This window comes from Rhamphochromis longiceps, linkage group LG4 (assembly GCF_057381845.1).
Source record: "Rhamphochromis longiceps isolate RC_006_pf linkage group LG4, R_longiceps_female_GT1.1, whole genome shotgun sequence".
Classification (NCBI taxonomy): Eukaryota; Metazoa; Chordata; class Actinopteri; order Cichliformes; family Cichlidae; genus Rhamphochromis; species Rhamphochromis longiceps.
In genome coordinates, this window is record NC_140560.1 from 23,392,019 (window position 1) to 23,403,942 (window position 11,924).

General features: G+C 39.2%; 1 protein-coding gene across 1 annotated transcript; it reads left to right on the forward strand.

Annotated features, from left to right (window-relative positions):
- The first annotated feature begins 263 nt into the window (after nucleotides 1-263).
- LOC146671621 (uncharacterized) lies at nucleotides 264-9,000 on the forward strand. The gene is made up of 11 exons (XM_085405015.1): nucleotides 264-379; nucleotides 463-625; nucleotides 743-935; nucleotides 2,330-2,431; nucleotides 3,332-3,403; nucleotides 3,549-3,650; nucleotides 3,883-3,988; nucleotides 4,781-4,939; nucleotides 5,018-5,074; nucleotides 5,508-5,707; nucleotides 8,860-9,000. Exons 1-11 carry the CDS (start codon nucleotides 277-279, stop codon nucleotides 8,998-9,000), a joined length of 1,398 nt encoding a protein of 465 aa, XP_085261141.1. The 5' UTR covers nucleotides 264-276.
- The last annotated feature ends 2,924 nt before the right edge of the window (nucleotides 9,001-11,924 follow it).

Here is an 11,924-nt window from a genome sequence, read left to right on the forward strand (position 1 = left end):
ATATGCCTGAAGAAAAAACTTCTTACAGTTTTGATGCCTAAGCTTTCTCAGTACTTGTATCACTCTCTGCAGTAGCCATTACAGAAATGTCACATGTCGCCATTTTGAGTACTAGGCCTTTAACATTTTAAAAGAAGGCATAAATTAGCACTGTGTTTATGCTGTAAACTACACTACTGCTAGTTCTGCTACTACTGATGATGATGACAATGATGACGATAATCGTAATATTGTATATGCTTTGGTAATACAGCCAATCAAAACGTACAGGAGAACATGCGAAGGAGACGCATTCCTCCACGGGAGGATGCAGTCTGTCATGTTTCTGCTGGAAGGGACAAACTGGGACTTGATATCCACTACATAAATGCCTTCAAAGGTAAGTTGGTCTTTAGTTTGGATTAGATTTGGAGTTTGTCACTTTGTCTTTTGTCACTCACTTGGTATGCCTCTGCAATTCAGGTCGGGGCATTTTCACGACTGTTCCATTCCAAAAAGGAGACTTTCTTTTGGAATACAGAGGTAAACTCATAACAAAAGAAGAATGTGAGCAGAGACACAGAGTTTATCATGACAGCCTGAAGGTGTTCATGTTTGAATTCAAGTTTGATGGAAAACTCTGGTGGTGCGTATTATATCAGTGTAGTTTGATTAAGATTAAATTACACATTGCTTTTGATTTATGAAAAAAAAGCTTCCTAACTAACTAGTTAAGCTAATACTTTTTTGCCTAACCCCACAGTGTGGATGCATCTCAAGAAGATGGGTCATTAGGCAGACTTGTCAACGACAACCACATCAGTCCAAGTGTTAAGATGAAAATATTAAACATCAATGGAAAGCCCCATCTATGCTTATTTGCAAGCAGAGACATAAGTCCAGGTGAAGAAATAGACTATAATTATGGTGACTCGGATTGGCCCTGGAGATGCAAGGTATTTCTACAATTGTACTTTTTGGAACTGATAAATTGCATACCGTAAGCCATTTTTACATTTGTACCTACTCAAATTGGCTTAAAGTGACTTAGGGCATCTAGTTTTTCACTGAAATTGAGTATCACCTACTGTGCCTGGGGTCACTATAGCAATGCAGCCGAGCATCCAGTGATATAAATGCCACAGCAAGCATGGACGTCAAGGTGACAAAATGCCTGCTGCTCAGTCTATACTTTAGTGTTCAATTCAGGGATCACGCTGTTAATTTTGGTCGCTATTTCAAACATTTCAGAGTTTCACAAATGATGGCTTGGATTTTCATGAAGGAGGCGCACTCATAACTTATCGAGTGACACCATTGACCAGCCACCTGGTGGCATTCAGTCTATGTCAAATTTTCTGATCACTTTGGATGACTTGGAACCTTGGTGCAGTAGTTACTGAAAAACTACATGGTACTATAACCTACTGGAAAAACAGGGGTAGGTACTAATGGAAAACAGGCAATTGTGATGGCTGACACATCAAAGCCTTCTAAAAGCACTAAAAATATCAGCAGGTATGCAGAAATAAAAAATGGCTTTCGGTTTCTAAATTTTAACAGTGATTGATGTTTAATGTGATTCTACACAGCAAAATCTCCAGTGTTAAATTAACACTAGAGAGTGTCTATATGGGTCCACACCTCTGAACAGGGCCAGGGGGATTTTCCAGATTGGCATTAGTGCAATTTACAGGGCATTTTTCACAACATTAGGATGTGTGCCACAGTGCAACACTGTTGAGTGTTAAATTAACACTTTTGACAGTGTTATATGTTTAAAAGTAACCTAGTCAGTTTTGAAGATTAACAATGGCTAACAGTGCGCAGTGCTGATTTTCTAACACTGGAAAATAACTCAAAATGTTAGAAATATTCCAGTGTTAGAAAATCAGCACTGCGCACTGTTAGCCATTGTTAATCTTCAACACTTACTAGGTTACTTTTAAACATTTAACACTGTCAAAAGTGTTAATTTAGCACTCAACAGTGTTGTGTGGACCCATATAGACACTCTCTAGTGTTAATTTAACACTGGAGATTTTGCTGTGTAGCCTCTTTAGTTAGATTCATTTTAAATTTTGTCCCTCGAAGATAAATGGGCCCTAGTGACAGTTCGTTGCTGCTACAGGTGATTGTTTTACTCCTTTAGCAATGGCTTAAAAAATATTAAAGAAATCACACTGACTATTTGTCTCTTAATCATAGGGCCTTAAATTCTCTATACATGACAGTGAATATTTTAAAGACATTAGCTTGAAACTTATCTTTCTCATACAGTTTATTTAATGTTTCAAAAGAGTCTTCAAAAATGCACTGTATTTTCATTTTCTATCTGTTACACATGAAGACTGAGACCAGCCAGATTCAGAAGACTGTGAGCTGCCTAAAGCCGCAACCAAACAGCTTTCCAAACAATGATCTGGACCTGAAACATCCAGAGCCTGAAAGGGTAAATATAATCCAGTGTACCACTTAATGAACTAATAATTTAATCTATCATCATTCTTTATGGATGCTGTGTGTGTGTGTGTGTGTGTGTGTGTGTGTGTGTGTGTGTGTGTGTTTGGCAGTCACCTGGGTGAGATGTGATTTACATGGACCGTGGCTTGTAGGTCCTTTTCATTGTTTCAAAGTGCAAGTCTGGATAACATCTGAGTGTGTGTGTGTGTTAACCACCCAAATGTGACTTAGGAGGACCACACTGTTATTGGGAGACTCCGTCAAAGTTTGCTTCATGGTGACATCACTCTGGTTTTAGGAGGGGTCTTCTTGTATTTTTTGACAGTTTGACCTACAGCATGCAGAACTGACGCATGTGCTTTGTTTCTATGTTGAAATGGTTTGAAACTCAGGCTTGAACATTAAGATAGATAGTACTATACAACTTCTTAACTTGTTTTAGGCACTTTTTACTGCTGTAGTGCATGGGCTCTCTCTGGCTGTGTACTCTGGCTTCTTCCCACAGTCCAAAGATGTAGCTTATGGGGTTAGGTTAACTGGTGATTCAAAACTGCCCTTTGGTGTGAATGCAAATGCTTGTCCTTCCATGTTAGACTGGTGATCTGTCCAGGTTGTACTGCCCTATGGTAGCTGGTATAGGCCCCAAACCTGCTACCCCACAATCCTGATAAGGATAAGTGGAAGAGGATGGATGATTGCAAAGGAATCAGTTGTTAATTATTGTAGCCAGTATTTTTTTCAGAAGAAAACATTTCTTGAGTGAAAATCCCCCCCCCCTCCCCCCCACACACACACGCATGCAAATTAAAAACAGAAGCACAGGCCTGCCCAGTACAGTTGCAAGAAGAGCACTTGGTCTAATCTTTGTGCCATCTTTTCTTTGTTGCAGGATCTTGATGAAGAAATGCCTCAGCAAGGCTCAGAAGCCATGCATTCTTCTTCAGTGCAAGATTTTGAAGAGGTAACATTGACCTAGGACAGATTTTAATGAATGTTTCTCATGCACGATGTGTACCTTACGCTATTTGTTATTATCGCTATTTAATGTTTCTAAAGAGTCTTCAAAAATGCACTGTATTTTCATTTTCTATCTGTTACACATGAAGACTGAGACCAGCCAGATTCAGAAGACTGTGAGCTGCCTAAAGCCGCAACCAAACAGCTTTCCAAACAATGATCTGGACCTGAAACATCCAGAGCCTGAAAGGGTAAATATAATCCAGTGTACCACTTAATGAACTAATAATTTAATCTATCATCATTCTTTATGGATGCTGTGTGTGTGTGTGTGTGTGTGTGTGTGTGTGTGTTTGGCAGTCACCTGGGTGAGATGTGATTTACATGGACGAAGTTTATTAGTTGATATCTGCAACTGAATTGAAAACGCCTCACCTTTCCAACTGTCCAAAACAAATAAATGTTGCAATATTTTGCTAACAGTGTCACAATCATCGTCTGGTGTGCACAACAATATCATCTTTGGACAAGTGCATTCAGTGTGTGGGACTGGTTTCCTCCCTCAAGTGGCTTGGCTATAAGTGCAAAGGTGAGACATTTAGTGAATAGATACAGTATATAGTAAAAAGCATTAATGGAGTTCAACAAGGTAAGACTAGCTGAAATGAACACTGCTCCCTTTTTAATTAATGGGTGGTCACGTCTAATTAAAGAAATGTAGTATTACCTCATTGGTGCAGGACCTTGTAAAAATGGTATACTTGGGATTGTCCTCAATTCCCCATTCCATAACATAAACTGCTCAAAATAATAAAGGGAACACTTAAACAATGCGATGTTACTCCAAGTCAGTCACACTTCTGTTATATCAAACTGTTCACTTAGGACGTAACACTGACAACCAGTTTCGCATGCTGTTTTGCAAATAGAGTAGACAAGTGGAAACTATAGTCAATTCACCATAATAAAGGACTGGTTCTGCAGGTGGTGACCACAGACCACTTCTCAGCACTTATTCTTTCTGGCTGATGTTATGGTCACTTTTGAATGCTGGCGGTGATTTCATTTTAGTGGTAGCATGAGACAGTCTACAACCCACACAAGTGGCTCAGGTAGTGCAGCTCATCTAGCGTAGCACATCAATGTGAGCTGTGGCAAGAAGGTTTGCTGTGTCTGTTAGTGTAGTGTCCAGAGCATGGAGGTGCTACCTGGATGTGGAGTAGGCCATAGGAGGGCAACAACCCAGCAGCAGGCCTTAAATAGTAAAACTATGTACTATAATTTCCAGTATTTGCTCTGTTTTTTGTCATATCTCGTTGTTAATGTGAGTTTTTGGGGGGGTTGTGTTTGTGTTTTGTTTTTTTCCCCTACAATTTCTCAGATGAAATTGCATTAAGTGATGCTGAAACAAAGGACAGTGAGAGTGAATCAGATGATGATGACACAGCACTCACAATGTCGGCGTGTGGCACCAGTGAGCCTGTACATGCAGTAGCTGATTCCACAAACACAGCGCAGCTCCAAGACACTGTAGATTGTGGTAAGTTACCACTAGCTTGGTTTCTGTGGATAAAATGTTTGTTACAAATATTAAAACTTAATCAAATTGTGTAATCAGCAGATGAAGGACCACTCACAATGCCTGCAGCAAGTGAGACTGCTGCTCCCTCTGAAGGTAAGGGGTGCAGTTGGTTCTCTAAGCTTATTATTGTTTCATCACTTTGCAACATATGGCAAACTGCAGAGTGGTGGCAAAAAGTCCCTTGGATGAGTGACAAAATGTTTCTCCTACTGAAAACGCTACGTCCAGATTAACAGAATCAACGTTTTGGGATTTACTTACCTGGATGATTGAGCATGCATCAAGAGACTTTTATTCAACTTTTTATTCAGTCTTTTATTCACAGCGGAACACTAAATGTTGTCTCATTTTAGAAATTTGATAAATTTTCAAAGAGAATTTTAGCTCGTTTTGATATTGATGGTAGCAACACATTTCAGAAGTTAGTACAGGGTAGCATCCATTCTTTTAGCAAGCAAATGTTTTTTGTTTTTTTTTGTTTGGTTTTTTGTTTGTTTTAACTACTACTACTTTATATATCTTCCAGAGAAAAATGCTGCTCAATCCCACAATTCCCGAAGAGCTCCCAAAAACATGTGGTCCAAGGCTGAGGTTGCTGCAGTGATGAGGCATTTTAAAGACCACATAAATGAAGGGAAACTAGCCACCAAAAATGAATGCAGTCATTGCAAATTGGTAGAAGATCCGGTGTTGGCAGGAAGAACAGTTCAAAACATAAGAGATTTTGTAAGAAACAGAGGATTAACTGCAAAAAGGCAGGAAAAAAATGAACTAAAATAACTGTTTAGCCAGATGTGGTTTTACATCTTGGTCAGGTTGCCAATTGTTGTCAACACTGATGTTCTGTTTAAAGAAAAAAAAAGTTCTTGTTAAATACAGAAGTAGTTTGTATTTCATAATTTTTACATTTAATTTATTTAGGGTTTTTTTGATGGGTTATATTTAAAATAAAAAATTATAAATGCATATTTTCTCCCCTTAATATTTACCTTTAAACTATTAAAATTCATTTTAAATGTTTTTAATTTTTCTGTTTTCTATATTTTTATATTTCTGTGGGAAGCGTGGGCATTTTTGTCCATAGATTTCTTTTTTATTTATGGTTAAGATTAATGTTCAGATCCAAGAACACTAATAAAATGATGTTCCAGTAATCCTGTGTCCTGTCAGATGTGTATTCATGGTAATGATGAGCTATTTAAATATTACATCATTGTCCCTTTAAAGACCCAATATTGTTTTTTTTGGACCTCATAAAACACATTGTTGTCAAGTGGACAATGTCTCCAGAAAATACAATAGAGTCTGGTTGGTGTGTATCAGTGTATCTAGACTTCTATAGGGAGTGTATGAGGTCTGAAGTGACCCAAATTTTTTTCAGATTTTTTCGAACACTTTAACCTCGCTCCCTTGGCTCTAAGTCCTTTGAAAAGGGTAGTCCACTTAAACCACCACCGGGCGGATTGACGTAGGATAGTCCCTCCATACCACATAGACCCGTGTGTGTGTGTGTGTGTGTGTGTGTGTGTGTGTGAGGGTGTTTTATGGAGAGACACATGGAGACAAAAAAGAGCATCTTATTTGTTTCTTTACTTTATGGTTGTGGTTCACTCATGTCATAACTGCTGCTGTGTTTCTTTAATTCATTACTGTAAAATTGTATACAAAAGTACACACAATATTTAGTCTTATTTACTTATTATTAGTCCTATTTTTAGAGTTTTTTCAGTTTAAAATAATGATATAAAGAATATATAAATAAATACACCAATTGTGCTCACCTTGATAAAAGCTTTGGTCACATTCTCCCACAGATAACCAGACCTATCAGCATGCACCAATATCTTTTAGGCAAATGATTAGAGTTAGGAAATGAGGAAATGCGCTGGCTTCCCTCACATGAAGACATGTTCAAATTAACCTTCCTTTAATCTCTCTTTCTCACTGCTGAACATACATGAATGCAAAGACATACTGAGCAAGATAAGTATTGTGAAAGGAATATATTTGCTGTGATTTGAATTGCATATGTGAGTACTGTGAGAGATCAATAGCTCCAGTTTCCCCTCCAAATCACCTATCCCGCATCCTCCTCTTCTTTTTTACCTCTTTAAATCAGGCTTTTCAGCTCTGTTTCGATCTTTACCTTTATTTACGCTATCGTTTCCTTATTTGTGCATTACTCTTTCCTTTTTAATCTCCCCCATCTTGCCTTGTTTTCTTTTCCTCCCCCTTTTCTATCCCTCATTTCTTACTGACATCATTCCTTGCCTGTGTTGTAATGCGTAATGTTCTAAAGTTGGCTCGGCCCATGGCAGACTGCTGCCGATACAGACTGATTAGCTATAAGTCTTGCCTCAGTGACCAGTTACCTTACAGAGATCAGACAGACAGAAAGACACACATGAGAGGAGGCTGAGCGAGTGTGTTTGTGTTATGCTGTGTGTGGGTACAGCCAACCTAGATCTGTCCGACTTACCGAGCCTTATTAATACAGCAATGACTGATACTCTCACTTTCAATCCATCGTGCACCCAGTTTAAATATTAAGCTATAACCAAAAGCCAGGCCGATGACCTGAGCTTTTCCTGTTCTCGAGCCTGTTTGAATGGGAAACACTTGTGCTCATAATCTTTTGACTAATCCCACAGGAATGTGTCAGTGTGTTTGCGTTTGTGTGTCTTTACTCTCTTTGCTCTTCTTTCACCTGCTAGCGCACAATCAGCTCTGTCAACATCATTAGCTGAGGCGGTTTTCACATCAAAGTTAACAACAAGCTAACATTTTGTACATCGAGAGAGTTTAACCGGACATTATTGTGACTATTGCTTAAAGATGTTTGATGTGTTGCTGGTTGTTTTATGAGATTTTGTGAGTTAAATTATTAATTCATCTATCAAAATGAGTAAGGGGTCCATAAATATTCCTGATCTCTGAAATATTCTCTAATTCATTAAAATGCTCAATTTGAAATGTGAAGTGTCTGACACATCTTTGGATAGTGGGAGGAAGGTGGAGTCTTCAGAGGGAAACCCCTGTGAAAATGGGAAGAGTGTCCAAACTTCACACAGAAATGGCCAGCACTCAAATTATGTGCAACTGGAGATTGACCTATATGGAAGATTTCCCTAAGTAGCTCTGCAAAATCACAAGAATGCACAAAACACCCAGCCCTTTTCATAAACCTTTAAACACTAGTGCAGATTATATTTGGCTCCTGCCTCTTAATTTTGGAACATAATTGATTTATTTTCTGTTGAGACAAGGGAGGCAGTGATGAGAACTATGAGCAGACAGCTTGACCTTGGCAGTCGGACTCCACAGCTTTGCTCTGTTGAGTCCAGAGAATGGTCTTAAGCTACTCCCACAAGTGGTGCGATTGTCGAACGGACAGACAAGGAATCTGAATTATTTTCTACTTTTATCAGACCTTCCATGTGTACTACACCACGTCCTTTAGCTATTTGCTCTTAACAATGCCTCCCTGCACATGACCATCTGAGAAGACGTTTCCTTTTTTTTGCTTTTTTTATGCAAGGATGATTAGGCCATTTTCACACTCTCTATTGATATACTTATCAATCCTCATGATACATGTTTTCTTGTTACTGCTAGTGCATACACATTGAAAATTATTACTATATCAGCAGCTTCAGGTGCAAGAGGGCACAACCGGATTCTATAACTATTTTGGAATAGCTTTTTCACTTCCTGTTAACTCGAGAACATTTAATCATATTTGATGGATTTTATCAGTGAGGAGATCAAACTGATCAAATCCTTGTTTTAACTTACAGTGTTTTTACTGCTGTGTATTCCCACTGTGACGACCCACTGCACCCTGCCTTCCTTTTGGCTCATGTGTGTCTTGTTTGCAGGCATTGAAGAGGCGGAGTTCCCATTTACAATCAGTGACACTGGCAACACCTGGGCCAGTGTGCCAGGACACTATACAAAAAGCCTTTAGGGCAAAGCCCTGCCCATCGTCTATCATGTCGGCCGGCCTTGTGGGATTTTGAACAGCTGTAGCTGCTTCTTGTTCTTCGATAAGCCAGGTCCGAGCCAGCTCCAATCAGCCAGAAAAGTTATCGTGGTTCCGAATTGGTAGATCCTCCATTGAGACTGTCAAATTCAAATTTTATTTGTCACATACACAGTCATACACAATACGATATGCAGTGAAATGCAACTGCTCGTGACCTAAAATAAAAGACTATGAATAGGATAGAAAATACATATGAAAATTAAAATGAAGGGTAAATTTAACTAGGAAAGAATAAAATAAAATATAAAAATTAAAGTTAAAAATAAAATAACTGTACAACAAAATAACTGTACAACAAAATACACAATATAGAAAATATAAAAGAATATATGAAGAAATATAGAACATTAAGAGCAGCTGTACGAGTAATAAATGGTAATGAAAGAAATGTAATGTCCAGGGTTGTGCAATCCACATATTTAAGTGTCTTGTGCAGTGCAAATATGCTTAAAAGTGATTTATTTAAGTGAGTGATTTGATTTGATGACCACGCAGTGTAGTTGTGCAGTGGCCACTAGTGTAAACAAATGTCCAGAAAGTCCAGTGTGTGTGTAAAAACCATATGTGTGGGTCAGTACTGTGTGGTGGTGTGATTGAGAGACCGTATCGCCTGCGGGAAGAAGCTCCTCCTCAGTCTCTCTGTGTTGGTCTTCAGGGAGCGGAATCGCTTTCCTGACCTCAACAGAGAGAACAGTCTGTTGTTGGGATGGCTGAGGTCCTTCACAATCTTCCTGGCCTTGGTCCAGCACCGCCTGCTGTAGATTGAGTGCAGGTCAGGGAGCTCGGAGCGGATGGTGCGCTCAGCTGATCGCACAACCCTCTGTAGAGCTTGTCTGTCCTGCATGGTGCTGTTCCCGAACCAGGTTAAGATGTTCCCCGTCAGGATGCTCTCTATGGTGCAGGAGTAAAAGTTCCTGAGCACCTTGGAGGGCAGTCGGAAGTCTCCCAAGTGTCTGAGGTGGTAGAGACGCTGTCGGGCCTTTTTCACCACAGTGTTGATGGATCTGCCCCTTTGACCAAGGTCAGAGCCACATCACCAGGCTCCTGATTGGTTGTCGTGGCGTGTTTTGACGCTGGAGTTCAGATTTTTCCAACTCAAGCGGTAGACGTGAAACACGCGTATGCACAAAATGCAACACAAAAACTGACGCACATGGTTTTATTCGCGAGCCAAATGCGCCAGACGCGTACACTGATGCCCGTTTCTCACGTTTTCGTGATGCAAATCTGCTTCCAAATTTTCGCGGGACACGCAATCGCGTGTCATCGCGCTTTTTCCATTGACTTTACATGTAAACCTGACGCTCTGGCCGCCTCTATCGCGTTCGGTGTGAACACACGGTTAGAGTGTGGAAAACCTCTAAACCTCAGGCTTAAAATGACCAACAGTCTCCTTTAAAAAGGACATAGTCACAGGCTCAAACCTGTCAAGGACAGCAAAGCAGGAAGCAGAGACTGAGGGGTCATGAGCACAAGGCAAGATTTGAGCCCTTGTGGAGGAGACCTTCTCAATAAAAAAAAATGTAAAACATTTTCACAGGCTTCAGACGAGGGCTTGATACAGTCGATATGTGGTGCACTAAGAACAGAGTTAATAGTTAAAACACACGGGTTGTGACAATTTGACAGAATAATGTCAGATAAGTGTTTCTTTTGGCATCTTTTACAGTTTTTTGATATTGAAGCCAACAGTCCTTTAGCATCTCGAATGACACTTGTAGTTGGTCCTTTTCCCACTTGCATTCAGCTTGACGGTACTCACATCTGACAGCTTGGGTCATGTCGTTCAACCAGGGCTCAGATTTAGCTTTAGGCAGTTTGGTTTTTAATGGAGCGACAGTGTCCAAAGCAGTCCAACAGGTGGAATAAAACCATGAGCTCAGTTCCTCAGTCTGGCTGCATAAAAACTCTGGGATTGTACAGTTCTGGTTAAAAACTGTTGAAAACCCAGGAGCAGCATGAGGTTTAACTGAGGCACAGGCAAGAGGAACTTCAAACATTACAGGACTGTGGTCAGAAAACACAGCATCACAAATCTCTACGTTAAAAACATAAAAACTATGAGTTAAAACAGGATCAAGTATGTGTCCACGTTCATGTGTGGGACCAGTCAAACATTGCACCAGATTAAAAGAATAAATTTAAAAAGCTCTTTGCCATGGGCATATCAGGACAACACACATGAATATTAAAATCCCCAACAATAAGAACACAATCATATTTTGGCATGTATTCAGCCAAGAAGTCATTCACAAAGTCCTTATTTTATTTTGGAGCAGCCCAGCTGAAACACAGACAGTTTAAAGCTGGTGAATGACGGGGTTGATAGCTGCTTACATTTAAAATGACTTTAAAAATCGTAGCTATTCCTCCTCCTTGGCCCAACGTACGCAGGGAATTAAAGTAGCAGCAATTGTTATTGATCTATAAGGAAGAATATTATTTTTCTGTATTTGATTCTTTTAGTAATTTAAATTATTTTAAATTATTTCATTTAATTTGTATCTATATATTAGCTTAAATTGAAATGGATAAATGAACAACTGTTTACTGGAAATAGTTTTGGTGATTTGCAGTATTATATTGTGAAACTGACTCTAAAATTTGATTCATATATTTTACAATTTCAAAACTTAAATTTTTATATTTTAATGAGTGAAGAGGGAAAAAGCTATCAAAAGAATGTGAAATTAAACTAAATTATAATAATATTGAGGAAATCTTTCATAGGTAACTTTCCAAGTCAAAGTTTTGTGAACAAAGGGCTATCTTATCACACTGCAGTTGCCCAGGAGATACACAGGAGAAGGAAGGGGGACTCCCAGCAGTTGACAGCAGTGGCCGTATGTGTATATAGTGTTTAGTTTTAGTTTAAAATGCATATCTCAGATTGTGATT